Source organism: Grampus griseus (genome assembly GCF_964374135.1).
Source record: "Grampus griseus genome assembly, chromosome: 16".
In the NCBI taxonomy this organism is placed as follows: domain Eukaryota; kingdom Metazoa; phylum Chordata; class Mammalia; order Artiodactyla; family Delphinidae; genus Grampus; species Grampus griseus.
The window spans coordinates 26,548,110-26,567,984 of record NC_139010.1 but is presented as its reverse complement, the minus strand read 5'-3'; the positions used below and the strand labels follow the sequence as shown (position 1 = coordinate 26,567,984).

The 19,875-nt window shown below is 36.3% G+C and overlaps 1 protein-coding gene across 3 annotated transcripts in view; it reads left to right on the top strand.

The window, feature by feature from the left end:
• The window catches only part of MICU1 (mitochondrial calcium uptake 1), a 205,996-nt gene that overhangs the window by 106,682 nt on the left and 79,439 nt on the right, over positions 1-19,875 (top strand). For all 3 annotated transcript variants that reach the window (XM_082673275.1, XM_082673274.1, XM_082673276.1), the window contains one exon: positions 16,393-16,475. In XM_082673275.1, the coding sequence (XP_082529401.1) occupies positions 16,393-16,475 (83 nt within the window). The remainder of the gene's footprint in view (positions 1-16,392; positions 16,476-19,875) is intronic.

Below are 19,875 nucleotides of genomic sequence, written 5' to 3'. Positions count from 1 at the left end.
GCCAGGACATGGAAGCAACCTAAGTGTCCATCAACAGATGAATGGATAAAGAAGATGTGGCACATATATACAGTGCAATATTACTCAGCCATAAAAAGGAATGAAACTGAGTTATTTGTAGTGAGGTGGATGGACCTAGAGACTGTCATATAGAGTGAAGTAAGTCAGAAAGAGAAAAACAAATACTGTATGCTAACACATATATATATGGAATTTAAAAAAAGAAAAGAAAGAAAGAAAATGGTCAGAAGAACCTAGGGGCAAGACGGGAATAAAGATGCAGACCTACTAGAGAATGGACTTGAGGATACGGGGAAGGAGAAGGGTAAGCTGGATCAAAGTGAGAGAGTGGCATGGACATGTATACACTACCAAATGTAAAATAGATAGCTAGTGGGAAGCAGCCACATAGCACAGGGAGATCAGCTCGGTGCTTTGTGACCACTTAGAGGGGTGGTATAGCGAGAGTGGGAGGGAGGGAGATGCAATACGGAAGAGATATGGGGACATATGTATATGTATAACTGATTCACTTTGTTATAAAGCAGAAACTGATACACCATTGTAAAGCAATTATATTCTAATAAAGATGTTAAAAAATTAAAAAAAATTTTTTAAATTAAAAAAAATATAGGCAAGGCAACATACTGAGATCTGTTAACAGATCTAAGGCAGTTACAAATCTGTTTTATTGACACATCAGAGTTGGGGAAGTTATAGAGAAAATTTGGTTTAGCTATTTTCTGTGTAATTTTTGTGTCTAGGATTATCTGCCATTGCCTAATTGATATTATGAAGGGTAAGACAAAGCAGAAAAGGCTTAATCTTATTCAGTGGTATTTTACCCTATAAAAAGTGCTTAGAACTTCAGAAAGACTCATTTGCATGCCGTAAGGCCAAAAGTATTATATTTCACTGTGTTGTTTACCATTAACTTTTTTCGCTAGCATAACCTGTTCTTATGGTTAACTCATTGGTTTTATAATAATGTAGCTTCTATCAAAACAATAAAATAATGCATTTAAATATATTAAATGTTTATTAAGTTAAATTCATTTTGAGCCAGAGATTTATTTGAATGTGTCATTTCAGTAGAGCCCGTTGTTACAGAAAGTTGAAGCATTTACATCTTTGTATCAACAACCACACAAGAATTTTGTTCACATTAACAAGAAATAAGTGGTGTTTGTGTTTAACTCTCTCAAATCTCCCTGTGACTATACTAGAAGATCAAACTATTTCATCTGCAAAAGGAAGTTTATCCTTTGGGAACAATTGCTTGAGATTTGTACTGAGGGTTCACAAGGCGAAGGGGAGAACAGAGACTAAAGAAGCGAAATTGTGGCTTATACAAAAATAAGGTCTAAATGTATTTTGTCTGTATCTTGAGGAAGATTTTATAATTTTACACCCATTAGAAAATCAGTTCTTGTTAGCCTTTTCATGCTTTTTATGAATAGTTTTATTTGAATTGATCCATTTTCATTTTTTTAATTGTAATATTGTAATAATTCTAATAGAATTCTAATATTGACCTAAAATCTTACGGAAATCTGATTGAGACCACATGATTTCTGTAGCTCTACCCTTTCAATACAAGTAGTCAAGATGGGCCTAGTTTCTGAAAACAAAAGAGTATTTTTTTTAATTTATTTATCTTAATTTATTTTTGGCTGTGTTGGGTCTTTGTTGCTGCACACAGGCTTTCTCTAGTTGTGGCGAGCAGGGGCTACTCTTTGTTACAGTGCGTGGTCTTCTCATTGGGGTGGCTTCTCTTGTTGCAGAGCATGGGCTTTAGGCACGTGGGCTTCATTAGTTGTGGCACACGGGCTCAGTAGTTGTGGCTCCCGGGCTCAAGAGCACAGGCTCAGTAGTTGTGGCGCATGGGCTTAGTTGCTCCGTGGCATGTGGGATCTTCCCGGACCAGGGCTTCAAACCTGTGTCCCCTGCATTGGCAGGCAGATTCTTAACCACTGTGTCACAAGGGAAGTCCCAACAAAAGAGTATTGAGTGAGGTAATTAAGAGTGTTTTCTGTACACTCTATGAGCTGATGCTGCCACTAAAATTATTATTATGTCTGCATACATTTTGTCTTCTCTTGAATGGCTTATATTGGCCTGTAAAGCTTTCTGCCACTTTTCCAGGGAGCCCCTTCTCTGTGATATATGAGATTCATATAGGAGCTCTAGAACAGAGAAGAGGAGGAGGTCTGCCCTTGGTTTTCCTTCTCTGCTCCTTAGGTTCTCGGAAAGGAAGGCCTAACGGGGAAGGCTTCCCTCTTTCTTAGGTCTCATTTATCAATGGGAGAAAATTCCTGAAGCAAGAAAAGTAGAACTCCAAATAGGCTAAATTCTCTGCCTTCTAGAAAGTACCCTAACCTATAACATTATCTATTATTTATTATAATATTATTATTATTATAGCATATCTCAGCTAAGATTTTACTTGTTTTAAACATCAGAATTTTAAAAACTTTTTTACACTGAACTGTGAATGAATTATGGTACCTCATAACAGCTCCAGAGGTATTTGTTAATTCGAAGGAATTTCTAATTGATGCAAGTTTAGATAGTATCTGTGTTATCACTAAATAATATCTTGAAGTAGGAACTATGCCATATGGCTTTGTATCTCCAAAGTACCTAACGCTGTATCTTACTAATACTAGTCATTCCAAAAATATTTGAATGAAAGGATATTTGGGATGTGGCTTCTTTGGGTCTCTTCTAGGTAGAAAGGTGACCCAGCCACCCATCCATCTCCATACATTACAGTGTCAAATGGACCTCAGTTTACCTTCCTGCCAGAGTCTTCCCTTCATTTCCCAAGAACAGATTATAGAAACTTCCCTTCTTATAACTCACCTAACATCTGTCCTATCCTCCTCAGCCTCTACCATGTCTTGTTTTGTTTATGATTGGGGTGGCTCTGTAGGAATTCAGCCCTCAGTAATTGATGATGTGTAAAAATCTTTGCTGTGGTCTATGAGTCCCACTTTTTTGCATTGTTTACCTCTTAGAAGCTGGACTGGAATCAAATGTATCTGTCCATTCTATATGTCTGACTTTTCCCAAAAACCCACAACTTAATAGTATTTGGTTATGCTTAGGCTTAATGATGTGTTGCTTACCTGTTCCTGGAATAGCTTTAGAAAATGCTTATTTGTTATGCTGAAGAATTTGAAGGTGCAAAAAGGAAACCAGGGAAAGAAATAGTGGTTGTCATGGAATGGTTTACCTAATCACTATCCCTTCTGGAGAAGGTATCCAGCCCAGTATCTGGCACATAATAAGTACTCCATGTATATTTGTTGGCTAAGTATCTAAGAATTTTTCTGAGTAGTTACTTTAGTATACATACTAAAATTTTATATTGCTCCAAGTACCCTTAGCATCCTGCCTAGTATTTAAAACTTTTAAAATTATAGCTATTCTCTATCTATATATACATGATGAAAGCTAGAAAATTAATTAGAATAGAAAATTTTTTTCTATTTGGACACTAAACTGAAAAGTAAAATAGTTTTTTGGGTGAACACCAAACTAAGTCACATGTAAAGAGGGTCCTTCAAAATGAGCATAAATTAAGTATCAAATATCCAATCTCTTTTTTTTTTTTTTCCAATCTCTTTTTTAAAGCAGCTAATTGTAAGCATGTATTCATTAAGTTGTATCTTGGCATAAGTGTGGCTGTTATTAAGCACATGGAATGGAATGAAACCACATAGAATGAAATGAATGTCAAGCAGATGATTTTTTTTTTTTAGATCTCTGAAGATAGGGGTGGGGAATCTATCACACAGGCATATGTAACTTGGGCATAAAAATAGTAACATGCATTTGAAGAAAATATATTTCGAAAGAACGTGACCTTAATACAAGGCTAAAACACTGGCATGCCTTTTAGAATTTATCTCCCAGGAACTCTTGGGGAATCAAAGCTTTTTGACATCTCTGACATTGAATACTCTTCCTGTAGCACAACTGTCAAATAACAGTGTTAAGGAAGAGCAATTTAAATGAAGGACTGTTTCTGGCAGCTCTCTGAAGGTCATCCAGTAAGTAAGGCTGAGGTATAACTCAAAGACAGGTTATGTACTGTGAACTATGAACATTAGCTATTTCTTTTCTTCAGGTGTAAAATTTTATTTAGAGATATATAGATAGATAGATATATAAGCATATAAATTTTATATATAGATATAAAATATTTTAGAATCAGGACTGAAATGTATTTTCTAGAAAAGATGTAAATGGAAGAAGAGCAGTAGTTCGAAGGAGTAAGTGTCTATACAGCTAAAACCTTGTTGAAGGAATTCAGAAACATTTCACAATCTTATGAAGTTTTTAAACTCAGGTTTTTGACAGATAGCGTTTCATATTATTTAGAAAACCTTGCCAGTTGACATTAAATAAATAAATCACACTGAGACACAATAAAGAATAAAGAGCTCTCTCTGTAGCTATTGCTGGTGGTAAGCTCATAGTAACGTCTTTTGTGGTTTCTTTCATTGTCTTAGGATTTTCAAATAAAAGCAAGACTAAGTCAATATGAATTTTAAGTCTGTTCTAAGAATATATGTTAAATTTCTCAGTGTTTTTTCCTTATGGTCAAAATCTGTTAAAGTAGAAACATGGGTCTTCCAACCAAATCCTTCCAATTAGTGCTGCTAGGAATAGCAACTTAATTCCCTTCCTCCTACCCCATATTCATGGGGTCCTGGCTACCCTGTGGCTGACTATAGACCTGTAAATCAAAGGTTATGGGTTTGTCTAGGAACTATACAAAGTGTAGGCATCGTGGCTCTACCTTGCACCTCAGGCAGCTTTACCACCTGGTCTACCCTACAGTTAAACTAGCTTAGACTTGGGCTTAGTCCTCAAAACTACATGGGGTGATGAAGTCTTTCCTAAACTGAGATCACTCTCAAAGGTCTAAAGGACTCCAAGAAACTAGGATAAAGATTAGTATTGTTTACCTCTTTTGAAGGGGCGATTAGTTGTTCCTCCTCTCATTTGACTACCAAATCCATAGTGTACCCAAAGCTCTTTGTGCATCAGAATTAACTATTGGAATGACACTTAAATTTAATTGACAGTATACTGTTGGTGAAAGTATAAAATATTAACATGCTTTTTTAGAATCTTGGCAGTGTTTCCCAAACACTTTCATTAAGTGCTTACACTTTGGCCCAGGAATTGCAATTCTACAAGTTTAGACTAATAAAATGATCACATGTATAATGATATTGATGGTCAAAAAATAAATTGGGAAGAACTCAAATATCAAACAGCTGGCTGAACAAATTACAATAAAATCTATGCAATGAAATTTAATACAGCACTTCATATATGTAATGCAGAGATTTATTAGCATAGAAAACTGTTCACAATATACTGATGAGTCAGAACATACATATTGTGCGATTCCATTTTGGGAAAAGAAAAAGTGTGTGTGTGTGTCGAGTACGTGTGTGTTTTTTAAAATAGCCTGAATATTTGCATTTCATCTGTCCCCAAATTCTGTCAGCTCTACTTTGAAATAATCCAGAATCCTGCCATAAAATCACATCATCCCTCTGCTCAAAATCCCCCAAGGCTTCCATTCTCTCTTGGATTTTAATCTCGAAGTAAAAGCCAAAGTCATTACAGTGGCCTTCAAGATCCTATGTGCTCTCGCCACCACCATCCCTCTCAAGGAAAACAAAATAAATAAACATAAAAATAAATAAACATAAAAAACAAAATAAATAAACATAGCAAAACAGAAACAGAGTCATAGATACAGAGAACATCAGGTGGTTGCCAGAGGGGAGGGGTTGTGGGTTGAGTGAAATAGGTGAGGGAGATTAAAAGGTACACACTTCCAGTTATAAAATAAATGAGTCATGGGAATAAAATGTACACCATGGGGAATATAGTCAGTAATATTGTAATATCTTTGTATGGTGATGGATGGTAACTAGACTTATTATGATGATCATTTTGTAATGTACAGAAATATTGAATTACTGTGTTGTGTAACAGGAGCTAACATAGTGTTGTAAGTCAATTATACTTCAAAAACAAACAAACAAACAAGAATCCCAAACAAACAAATGAACTCAGAAAGACCACATGAAATAGGTCAGATCTGTGGTTACAAGAGGCTGGGTGTGGCAGGAGGGGGAATTGGATGAAGGTAGTCAAAAGGTACAAACTTCCAGTTATAAGATAAGTACTAGGGATGTGATATTCAACATGATTAATATAATTAACACGGCTATATGTTTTTTATGAAAATTGCTAAGAGTAAATCCTAAGAGTTCTCATCACAAGGAAAAAAATTATTTATTTATTTATTTATTTTGCGGTACGCGGGCCTCTCACTGTTGTGGCCTCTCCCGTTGCGGAGCACAGGCTCCGGACGCGCAGGCTCAGCGGCCACGGCTCACGGGCCCAGCCGCTCCGCGGCATGTGGGATCTTCCCGGACCGGGGCACGAACCCGTGTCCCCTGCATCAACAGGCGGACTCTCAACCACTGCGCCAACAGGGAAGCCCGGAAAAAATATTTTTTCTTTTTCTTTATTTTATATCTATATGAGATGATGGATATTCACTAAACTTTTGTGGTAATCATTTCATGATATATGTAAGTCAGATCATTATGCTGTAATGCTTTCAACTTGTACAGTGCTGAATGCCAATTATATCTCAGTAAAACCACAAGGAAAAAAATACATGTTAAGTTCTATGTGTAAATGAGTATTATCCCCCTAAAAGTCGTTCTCTTCTCTTCCCATTATTTGCCCCTCCCTATACACACACCATTTAGTCAATAACTAAAAGCAGGTAAAATCAAAAGAAGTCAACATTCTTCAACTTCCAGAATTGTTCCAACCAATCATTGGTTTCATGAGTTCTCCCCCCACAACCCCCAAGAGGCTTAGAAACAGGACTTTCCAGTCATATTTATATACTCCACCTATCCCAGATATAAATATATCTATTATATATTTATCTTATAACTTCACGTTACTGTTATTAGTAGTTCTGAAAGTTTTTCGTTCATTTTCTTGGAGTTTTTAGGAAGACATTTATATTTATATAATCTTCAAATAATGATAATTGTTTTTTCTAACGTGTGCCTTATTTCATCTCATTATATATTTGCTTTGGCTAGAACTTTCAAAATAATATCCGTAATAGTGAGCATCCCCACTTTGTTTATTATATTATAATAAATGTCCTTGGCATTTTTCAGTTAAGTATATTGTGAATCTTGGTGTCAGATAAATATTCTTTTCCATATTGAATAAGTTCCTCCTCCCTCTATTTCTCAGGAAAAGAAAGATTAGGAAGACCTAAAATTTTGTCAAAATGCTTTTTCAGCATCTAGCCTGATGATCAAAGTGGCTCTATTCCTGTGACCTAGTTTTATTGCATTATAGTTGTAAAAATTCTACATTTGCAATTTCTTCTTTTACTTGTGTTTGTTGTGTGTGTGTGTGTGTATGTCGACTAATATCTAATGTCTTTCTAAATTTCCCTTGAAGATTTAAAAAATATATGCAGTCTCTGTTTACCAGAAAGCAGTGTTCAATATATATATCTGTTAAATTGTACTTGTGGTTTGTATTATATAAAGTGTCCATAACCTCATTAAGTTTTCTACAAAATATGTCAAAGGCTTAGATATTACAGTAATTTTTGTAATTTATTCTTTACATCTAACTAATATTTTGTTATATATTTTGCTGTGATGTTGTCCTGTACATAAAAATATATAATAGATTTTCATTATGGATGGTAGTTATGAGTAATATAAAAATGGTGTTTGTTCTTAATCCTTCTGCTCTTAGTTCATTTCTGTCTCATTAATATTACCACCTCTGCTTTCTTACTGTTTTGTTTTCTTGTATTTCCTCTTATTTTTTATCTTTCTATATTATTTTGTTTTCAGTATATTTCTTATAAATAACAGACCCAGTCTGAGAGCATGTGTTCTAATAGAGGAGTTTAGTTCATTTAACTTTGTTGTGATTTATTTGTTCTTACATCTATCACCTTATGTCTTGTTTTCTGTGCTTGCTTTCCATTTTTTTTTATGTTAAGCTTTTGCTTTATTCATTGGGTTTTTCTCCCAAGTAATTTTAATGCTCTCCTATTCGTGGTAATCTGAGTTAATTTAAATGTGTATTGTATATGTATCTGTGGGGGTTGCGGGGAGACGTGGCTTTTTTTTTTTTTTTTAGCTGCACTGGGTCTTGTTTACCGCATGCAAGATCTTCGTTGCGGCATGCAGGATCTTTTAGTTTTGGCATGCAGGATCTTTTAGTTGTGGCATGTGGGATCTAGTTCCCCCACCAGTTCTCTGATAGTTCCGGGCCCCCTGCATTGGGAGCATGGAGTCTTACCCACTGGACCACCGGGGAAGTCCCAGTATGTAGCTTTTTTATGTAGGACAGAATCATCTATGTGTTTTGATGTCTTCTATTGGAAGTCAAGAAGTTTATCTTCCTTTCACTTTCTTCTCTCCACACAGTTTTTACATTTTTAATAATCTTACACTTCATTATTCTATAGCCATTCTCATATAATGGCTAAGAGTGGTGCATACTCTAGTAGACTGCCTGCATTTGAATCCTGGCTCTTTGACTCTGGGCACCCAATACCTTAGTTTCCTCTTTTTATTTTAAGAATAGTCTCTATTTTTTAAAAAAAATATTTATTTATTTAGGCTTAGTTGCGGCAGGTGGGATCTTTAGTTGCGGCATGCAGACTTCTTAGTTGCAGCATGCATGCAGGATCTAGTTTCCTGACCAGGGTTCAAACCCAGGTCCCCTGCACTGAGAACGTGGAGTCTTACCCACTGGACCTCCAGGGGAGTCCCAGTTTCCTCTTTTTTAACAGGGGATGGGTATAATAGTACAATGTCACAGAGTGGTTGGGAGGATTAAATAATTCATATAAAGTGCCTGATACATAATAAACATTTAATAAGTCGACATGCCATGATTATTTTATCAATAACCATTATTTAAGCTTAACTCTGTTCTACTGATTTTATTGCTCACTTAATTTACTGCTCATTTCTGAATTGATCTCACCTTCCCTGTCTTTATTTCTTTATTTTGATTGATTTTTTTGTCATTGCTGGCTGAAGAATTTCCTCAACCAGGGGTTGGCAAACTTTTTCTTAAAGGACAAGATAATTATTTTAGGCTTGCTGGCCATAAGGTCTCTGTCACAGCTACTCATTTCTGCCCTTGTACCTCAAAAGCAGCCATGGACAATACATAATCAAATGGCTAGCCAGCAGATCATAGTTTACCAATCCTTGCTTAAGACTTTTGTTACTGTTTTTTGTGGAATTTTGTTAGGAAGAATCTGTGGATTATATAGTTTCAAAGTCCTTGCCTGTCTGAGACAGTCTTCTGTTGCTAATATAGGTAAATGATGAGTTGACTTGTATGTAATTCTTAAATGAAAATTGTTTTCCCAGGACTTCCCTGGTGCCATAAATAAAGATCCCATGTGCTGCAACTAAGATCTGGTGCAGCCAAATAAATAAATTTTATAAATAAATAAATGAATAAATAAAATTTGTTTTCCCTCAAGATTCTATAGAACTTGCTCTGTGGTGTTCATGTTGTTGAGAATTATGATACAACCCAATATTTTCTTCTTTATGATAACTTTTTTTTTCTTCCTGTATAGTTGGGGTCTCTTTTTCTTTATCCATGGCGTTTGTCATTTCACTAGGGGAGGGTTTTTTTTTCCTGTCTTAAAAGAGCAAGCCCAAGAAGAAAAGCTAGATTGTTACATTTACACACCATGAACTTCAGCTATTTCAGATCACTTTATTGTCTTTCTTTTTTCCCCACTAAGGAAAATTTCTGGATATTATATTCCAAAAGTTAGCAATAAAAATGTCATATCATTTTATCATTTCAAATTGCAAATCATGGGAAAAACTAGATATTTTAAGTGGTAGAATGTTTACTATTTTATATAGTTTGGGCCCCCTGTATTTCAATTTAATGGGAGCATACAGCTGCACAGCCACAGAAAACATATTCAGGAAACAGTCTAAATAACTTACCCATGTTTGAGCATATTCAATCACTAAATGGTTATTAATTAAAATTTGTTAGTATAGTCAGAAAGTTATTACCGTGTTTTTTAAAAAATATTTATTTATTTATTTGGCTGTGCCAGGTCTTAGTTGCAGTACACGGGATCTTCGTTGTGGCATGTGGGATCTTTTAGTTGCAGCATACAGAATCTTTAGTTGTGGCATGCGAACTCTTGGTTGCAGCATGTGGGATCTAGTTCCCCAACCAGGGATCGAACCCCGGCCCCCTGCATTGGGAGCATGGAGTCTTAGCCACTGGACCACCAGGGAAGTCCCTACAGTGTTTTAAATTGTAATTCTAGCACAACCAACAGCGAAAACCTTGGTTTAACTGTATATCATAACACAGTGTCTTCTATAACCAATTATAGTAGATGTGGATTTTTTTTAATTTGTCATTTCAGATCTTGCATTTCAAGAATAATCATTTGCCTGATTTCAGAGCAAAATGCCATAGTTATTCTCATCATCACCGTTGACTTCAGATGACATGATTAATAGTGGATATTTTGGTCAGTAGATAATTCTACAAGACAATGATGAGGGCATGCCTGACTATGGGACTTCTGAGTTGATGCAGAAAGTGTAATTGTTAAATTTTTGAGCCACTGATATTGTTCATGCTATGCCTTGCTTCACATAAATACACCTTTTTACAAAGTTAACTGTGTATAAAAATTAAATAAGATACATAGCTTTATAAAAGGAAATATTCCTTGACTTTGTCCTTATCTTTTATCATTCTGTAAGTCTTCTGTTTTTCAAATATCTGCAGTCCTTTTACTAGGTATAATGTTAGACTGGCTCTTATCATGAAACCTAATATTAGAAAATGCTGAAGAGACTAATAGATTATCAAAGTAACTGTAAAATACTTTATTAACAGAAGTCAAATCAGACTTAGAAGGCAATTAGGTCATTGAAAAGAAAATTGATCTGCTGTTGCTTAAGTATGTTTTAAAAAAATTCTTAGGACATTTTCATTTAATGTAGCACCCTTCTTTGGAAGCTAAATCATCCCAAGGAAATGCTATAGTACAACTACAATGCATCATACCATAGGAACTTTTTTTCTCCACTCTGTGTAAAAAGGGCAGAAAGATTCTTCCAGGCTGCACCTAGGCATCATACCTTGAAGAATTCAGAAGAACTGAGAGAGGGGCAGTTTTTTTGAAACCTAATCTTGCAGGTTTTTCTTCTCCTTTTCCCAAGCCTAATGTGAGAAAACAAGACACTAAGCCCTTATATAAGAAAAATGTTAATATATTAGTCTGCAAAGAAGAAGTCCTATTGTTATTAGAAAGGATAAGTCATTCCAGAATTAACTATATTTAGAATACTGCATTTATGGGAGGCATTGGTCCTCTCAAGTACCCCAGAGGGGGCTATTAGGATGTTGAAGTTCTGGAAACAAGTTCTGAGAAACCTTTAGTAAAGACATGACACTATGCTTTTATGTATTCAAAGGGCCAGCATATATGAGGAAGCGGTTATATTTTTTTATTTCTCTAGAAAATTAAATTAAGACAATTTGTAAGAGCTACAAAGAATTAGATCTGGGCTCTGCATGAGGAAAAAAATTCAATTAATATGGCCAACAATGGTTACACCACAGAAGTGGTGACCTCCCTCTCAGAAATAATCAGAGGCTGTGTGATCATCCTTATAAATTCAGTAGGCACATTCATCATTGAAGAGAGGTGTGTCATATTATATGAATTTATTTTCTAACTCAGAGTTCTCTGATATTGCATATTAATTACCTCATTTGTCCTAGGCATCATTTTAAAACAGGAATGGTAGAGGTGGGAATTTTGTGGTAGGAGAATCAAACCAACAGAAAATAAGAAACTGGGCTTCCCTGATGGTGCAGTGGTTGAGAATCTGCCTGCCAATGCAGGGGACATGGGTTCGAACCCTGGTCTGGGAAGATCCCACATGCCGCAGAGTAACTGGGCCCATGAGCCACAACTACTGAGCCTGCGTGTCTGGAGCCTGTGCTCCAAAACGAGAGGCCGCGATAGTGAGAGGCCCGCGCACCGCGATGAAGAGTGGCCCCTGCTTGCCGCAACTAGAGAAAGCCCTCGCACAGAAACGAAGACCCAACACAGCCAAAAATAAATAAATAGATAAATAAATTTATTTAAAAAAAAAAAGAAAATAAGAAACTTGTTTATGTTATAACCTGTCCATTTTTTTTGTTGTTGTTCATTCCGTCAGTACTACCAAAAGAGAATTTAAGGCATAATGACTCATTATGTTGTGGAAAAGCCAGAATTAGAGCCCAAGTCATTTGCATTTCTATTAAAGAAAAATAAGTGAAAGTCATGAAAATCTTGAGACAGGTAGTGTTGTTGCTATCTGATTATTTGACTTACCACACATAGAAAAACGTTTTTTTTTCTTATTACTAAAACAACGTAGAAAAATCTCCTGTGCTTTGAGCAAGTCAAGAGTTGTTATTGCTGTTGTCATTATTGTCAATGATAGAATAATGTAAAAATGTTTTATTCTTAACTAGAACAGATCTAATGTATATCCATTTACTTATAGCAAAGACTATCATGGAATTATGAGCAAAGGATGTATAGTGATGAACTTTGTATAGAATTCCATTGTTTTGATCAGTTCCAATGTATAATTGTTTTAGAAATTGATGCGCAGAAAGTAGATTAAGCCATTAACACAAGGAGCGGGCAGAGCAGAACTTCACTGTCACTCTACAAGCAGCCTGGAATTCAAAAGAATTCCTCTCTCTATACCTTTCTATGGAAATAGGTTGTGAATTAATGTAAACTCAAGACACCTTTAGCTTTCCAGAGCAGCTAGATTTAAAAATTACTCCAAAGCCTACATTTAAAGGGAGACAGGAGAGTATGAGAAAATTGCCTAGCAGCATATTCCTGTGTAGCATGTTTCACTTAAAGCAAGCTGGTTTTTCACTTAAGTGCTTTGACGTGATCAGCAGACGAAGATTGAATAGACTGAGAGAACTACTCCTTGAAGGACCTTGCCTGATAGACTGCTAAGGCCTAAGTGAGAGTGTGCACAGCTGCTGCCCTGACTTGCCATATCAGTGACCAGGGCACAGGAGCTCAGCCTGAGAGTGTCAGCACATATTCTTTAATAAACACTCTGAGTCGCTCCACATAAAGCAGATATCCTGGGAGTAAGCCAGGATAAAAAGATAAAGAAACCTCAAGCAGTATAGGATGTGCTTTGTTTGGTAAAGTGAATTTAACCTTAGTTGTAGGAGAACATATAAGTATGATTTGCCATAATAACTCATTCAGTCATATAAATGACTGGGCATATGCCATCACAGAACTCACAGGACAGTAGGAATAACAGATCATGATAAAGCTAAAATTTTGAGAACTCTGTGTCCCCTCTGTAATCAGTGGAGATAGGGAATGAGAATGCTGCTTTAATTCAGGAGTAGCAGCACTTTGACTGCTTCTGGCCAGATCTTTCCCTATTTCTATTCATTTGGACCACATTTCCCTTGATGTTGTGATACCGCCTCCTCTGTCACTGCTTCCTTTCTTTTTCCTTTCACCTTAAGTATTGGTTTCCAGCTCATTCTACCCTTTCTTTACCCTTCTCCTCAACCTTCAGTTCTCCATGGACAACTTCATTTCAGGTCTTTGCGGCTAACATATTCATGCTAATGATTCCCAGCTTTAACCTCTCTCTTCTAAGCTTTAGACCCATATTTCCACCTATCTCCTGAACATTTTCATCTGAATATTATGCTATGGACTCCTTGAATTCAGCAGGTCCTATCTGAATTCATTTTTTTTCTCAAACCTTTTCCATTCCTTTTATCTCTTGATTAGTGATATGCAGGCTACCTGGTAGCCTAAGCTAGTCATGCTGTCTGCCTTTTTTACTCTTAACTCATCACAGCTAATTAATCATTAAGTTATATACTTTCTGCCTCAAGTTATTTCAGATACGTTTCCTTCTCTCCATGACCACCGCCATCACCTCAGTTCACATTTGCACCATTTACAAGAGCTTTTATGATCTTCTCTGAGGCTGCTTCTTGTTTTCCAACTCATCCTTCACACTGTAGCCAGAGAAGTTCTTTCTGAATGCCTGTGTGATTGTGGCACTCCTCCACTTAAAACTTTCAGTGACCTCATATTGTCTGCAGTTCTTACAATTTCAAGAATCTGTAAGCATTAGGCAAATAATGTATGTGAGTGCAGTGGGCCAAGTTTGAGACAATAGGGGAGAACAGGGAGGCACTCATGTTTAAAGAAATTCATATTTAGAATTTTAAAAAATATGTGACAAGTCTATCAGAGAATCTGATGTTGTCTATGCCTATGAGTGCAACCAAGCTTAAACTACTGAGCTCCTCACATACAACGTTTCTTTGATATCAGGTAAATCCTTTAGATGGACCACTTGAAACTCTGAGCTATTGCAGAGACTGATGTAACCAGTGAGTCATGTTTGGTTGTTTTGTTTCTAAGTCAAAACATACCAGAATAAAGAGTATTGGTTTATTATTTTAAGTACCACTGTCTTCATATTGGAGGCTGTGGAACATAATGAAAAAATTATGGGCTTTGGAGTCAGTGTTGACCTATATTCACTTACCAGTTCTGCTGCCTATTAGCTGTGTGATTTTGAGCTAGTCATTTAGTGACTTTGAGCCCCAATTTCCTACTCTGTCGAAAAAATTAAGAAAGAAATAAAATTTTCAGTATTGAGAATACAAAATCAGATAACAGCTTAGAATTATTCAGCCCAATGCTTGGTACATAGTAACTCTTCAATAAACGATAGCATCCAGACAGGTAGGAATAATTTGAAAAGTGACAATAAATATACGAAAATCTAATCCCCCCCACTGCATCCTTCTCAGCAATCATACTGGTGGCCTAAGAAGAGCAAACCTGTTGGAAGCCATTATCAAGTGAAACAGGCAATTGGAAACTGACAAGCACATGATTCACCCAGGCAACTAAAAACCAGGAGCTTACCCACTTAGTTGGCTAGCTAGCTGAGAATGGAATTTAAGCCTAGAAAGTGTTGATACTGACAAATTCATGAGCATGATGGGAATCTGGACTGTCTGTAACAATGCATAATACACTAAGCCCTTTTTTACTCTTTTCTCTACATATAATCTTTAATTGTTACTATTTTTTTTACTAAAAGTGATAATTAACTGAAAATTTAATTCAGTAGTATTAGGATATATAGGAAATTTTATTTTGGTTTATTCTTTATAGCTATATAAATTTGAAGCACCAAAGGAAGGAGGTAAACGACTTAGTTTTCTTCTTTTTTTTTTTGGCCACGCAACATGGCCTGTGGCATCTTAGTTCCCCAACCAGGGATCAAACCCAGGCCCCTGCAGTGACAGTGCCGAGTCCTAACCACTGGACTGCCAGGGAAGTCGCTATTTTCTTTAGTAGAACGTTTAGCATTGGTAAGGAAGGAGGGCTGTTCTATTTATATTTTATCCTAATGCACAAATATATTAATTTTATTTTGATTAACCTAGGAACATTAAAGAAGTCTTGAAACACTTTCATCATTCACTTAAGGGAAAAAAAATATACTGTCTTCTCAAGCTTTGCACTTTTCATTTTGTTTTTTAAACATTTAAGTGTACTTTGCTTAGTAATTTGTGTACCCAGCTGACATGGTTAAAATAGGGGGCTGGGTAGCTGACATTGTGCTTTTCTGCCTTACCACAGAGCTATAGTGACATTGAGTAGAGCGGTGTAGATAATAACCTGTTGGCAGAACGATATCCACTGAACTCCTGGTTGTACTTACAGTGGAGAGACTAGAAAAAACAAAGTAGAAAGCTAACTTGTTTTAAAAAGGCAAGACAAAGACTTAGAGTTTTAGCTTCTTACTTTGCAGCAGTATATCTCACCCCAAATAGACTTTCATGCCCAGATAAATAACACTATATTTAAGTAACAGAACAACGTTAATATTATTTAGTTAAGAGGATGGTTTCTAAGAAAGCAAAGCTGAAGTATTTAAAAAGAGAGTGTTGAAACACAAAGATAGACAAGTGCTATCTTTACTGGCCATGGTAAAATTCTCTTTTGGTTTTAAGGACTATTGCTAAAAGGTTGATTAAGATACATATGGTGGCATTCTGTGACTTGATATTACATTTTAATGTTTAACTATCTTTTTTTCTTAAAGGAATGATTATTTTTGGTCAATACCTTCTAAATATTTTTCTTGTTTCTTCCTCCCTCCCTCCTGTCCTTCCATCCTTCCTAACTTGCAGCTCCTCAGAGAAATTTTGAAATTGCCTTCAAGATGTTTGACTTGAATGGAGATGGAGAAGTAGACATGGAGGAGTTTGAACAGGCAAGTTTTCCTGGAAATTTCCTTTGAATACATTAATATTTAACACATTTTCATGTGCCTTGGAGTTACTGTGGTCTTGGTCAGTATATTCTGATGCTATCCAATTTTTGAAGTACCAAATGTATCATTTTTCAGAATTATCTCCACTTTTAATAGGTGAGGTTTTTTTGTTTGTTTTTACTCTAAATGTAAGGAATTATTTGAGCATATTATTAAGGTCAACATTGCTCTGATTCCCCAACATAAATTAGACTCTAATGCTGAGAGGCTAAGTTACGGTTATTCAATCATATATCCAATCAACATTTATTAAATAGCTCCTTTGTGCTAGGCAGTTCCCGAATACAAGGATGAATGACATATGTTCTGAAAGGATTTCTGTAAGAGAAGGAAAAATGGTACGATGCCTTTTACTGTAGCAGGTTCCAGCCATAAAAGTATATAGTTTCTTCTGAATCCTAGGAAGAGATTACATTTCCATCAAACTTCTGTTCTTGGAGGGCCATGGTGTCTCTCCAGGTATAATTATTATGTTTGGTAGAAGTGGTTTCAAAACAGAAAAAAATATATATGTGGGAGATAACATTTTTGTATTCACAATGAGTAAAGAGGCAAAAAGAAAGTGGGAGAAAGTATCAGGAATAGTGTATCTTTAAATAAGAAATGCACAGAGACGGGCTTCCCTGGTGGCGCAGTGGTTGAGAGTCCGCCTGCCGATGCAGGGGACACGGGTTCGTGCCCCGGTCTGGGAAGATCCCACATGCCGCGGAGCGGCTGGGCCCGTGAGCCATGGCTGCTGAGCCTGCGCGTCCGGAGCCTGTGCTCCGCAACGGGAGAGGCCACAACAGTGAGAGGCCCGCGTAATGCAAAAAAAAAACAAAAAAAAAAAACCCCAAAAAAACCCAAAAACAAACAAACAAAAAAAACAAACAAAAAGAAATGCACAGAGACAAATATTTCAAAATACCTACAGATATTTATTCAAATTTGCAAGCTATGTCCATCTAATACCTTCACTTTTCATAATTCTGCACTTCACTGGTGTTACCAGGCAGCCTCAAATGATTATAAATAGAACTTATTTTGGTATTTTTAATTTTATTTTACACAGAACTATTTTATTTTTATTGAGATATAGTTAACATATAACATTGTTTTAGGTGTATGACATAATAATTTGACCTATGTATATACTTTGAAATGATTACCACAATAAATTTAGCTAATATCCATCACCACATGTAGTTTTTTTTCTTGTGATGAGAACTTTTAAGATCTCCTCTCCTAGCAGCTTTCAAATATACAATTTAGTTTTGTTAACTATAGTCTCCATGCTTATATCCCCAAGGCTTATTTATCTTATAAGTGGAAGTTTAGACCACCTTCACTCATTTTGCCCACCCTCCGTCCCCTGCTTCTGGCAACCAACAATCTGTTCTCTGTGCCTGTGAGTTCAGCTTTTTTTGGATTCCACATATAAGTGAGATCATATAGTATTTGCCTTTCTCTCTCTGACTTATTTCATCCAGCATAATGCCCTCAACGTTCATCCATGTTAATCACAAATGGCAGGATTTACTTCCTTTTTTATGTCTGAATAACATTCCAGTGTGTGTGTGTGTGTGTGTGTGTGTGTGTGTGTGTGTGTGTCATATTTTCTTTATCCATTCATCTGCCAGTGGACACTTAGGTTGTTTCCATGTCCTGGCTATTGTGAATAATGCTGCAATGAATGTGGTGGGGGGTGCTGAAGATATCTCTTCGACATAGTGATTGGTTTCCTTTGGATAAATACTCAGAAGTGGAATTGCTGGATCATATGGTAGTTCTAGTCTTAATGTTTTGAGGAATCTTCATGCTGTTTTCCATACTGACTACGCCAGTTTACATTCCCACTAGTGCCTGAGGATTCCCTTTTCTCCACATCCTCACCAACGTTTTTGGCATTGCTGTTGAAATGCTGAATGACTTGGAGCAGTCACTCCACCATTCTGCTCACTTGACAGAGAAGGGAGTATTAATTTCATCTAATATGATCCCTTGATAACTGGCCTTGTTAAACGGATGGAACTTGTAATATTGATCACAAGGAATTTTGATATAAAAACTCTTTAGAGAAACAAAAATAATTATGAGGTGGTTCAGGAGTGAATAGCTCTCATTAGAAGTTTCTCTGCTTCATTGTTCTACGTTCTACATTTTTGGGCAATATAATAATTCTTTAAGTTGAAAGTGCACTAAGCTTTAAAACATTCAAACTTTGATTTCCAGCTAAATAGGTATTTTCTTGACGGTAAATTTGTCAAGCTTACAAAAAAAGTAAAACAGAGCCAGTATGAGGACACACACATTTCATCATTGTGTATCTTCAAAGTCAATGTGGTGTGAAGCAAGCTAATACCTAATATTACTCTTTTATTCATCTTTTTCAAAAATCACTTTGATCATGCATAAACATAAATTACTAAAAAACATTACACGACTGTAAATAGTGTAGGTTTTCTCTGACCTTTCTTTTCTTTTTTTATAAATTTATTTATTTTATTTATTTATTTTTGGCTGAACTGGGTCTTCATTGATGCACGTGGGCTTTCTCTAGTTGTGGTGAGCAGAGGCTACTCTTCATTTGCGGTGCACGGGCTTCTCATTGCGGTGGCTTCTCTTGTTGCAGAGCACAGGCTCTAGGCGCACGGGCTTCAGTAGTTGTGGCATGTGGGCTCAGTAGTTGTGGCTCACGGGCTCTAGAGCGCAGGCTCAGTAGTTGTGGCGCACGGGCTTAGTTGCTCCACGGCAGGTGGAATCTTCCCAGACCAGGGCTTGAACCCATGTCCCCAGCATTGGCAGGCAGATTCTTAATCACTGTGCCACCAGGGAAGCCCCCAGATCCTTTTCTTTAACCCATTTCATAGCAGATCATAAAACAGAACTAACCTAGCAAAAGATATTTTTTAAGAAATCTCATAACTGTTTGGGCTACATTCACCCGAGGCTGTGACAGAAATGATTTTTTAGTATGAAAGTATGAGTTGTGAGACAGAAGAAAGGGAATGAAATTTCCACATACACTCTTCAGCACCACACTTTTGAAGCTAACATACACATTTCCACCATAGGAAGGGTATAAGCTGCAATATTATGGCACAGACAAAATTTAAATCATGACAGGTCTTGACCTTGATGCTCAATACTGGTTCACTGCTATTGGAAAATTCTTCAGTTCTCATACCCAGGCAGAGAAAATGAATTGTGTATTGCCTTGAAATAGAAGCAGCACTGTACTGATTATCCTGTATTTCAATTTAATGTCTAAAAAACTTCAACTTAAATAATTTTAAAATCCATTGTATACCTATCTTTCAAGTCTCCGTGTGCATGAAAAACAAATGTCAAGAAATCTTAT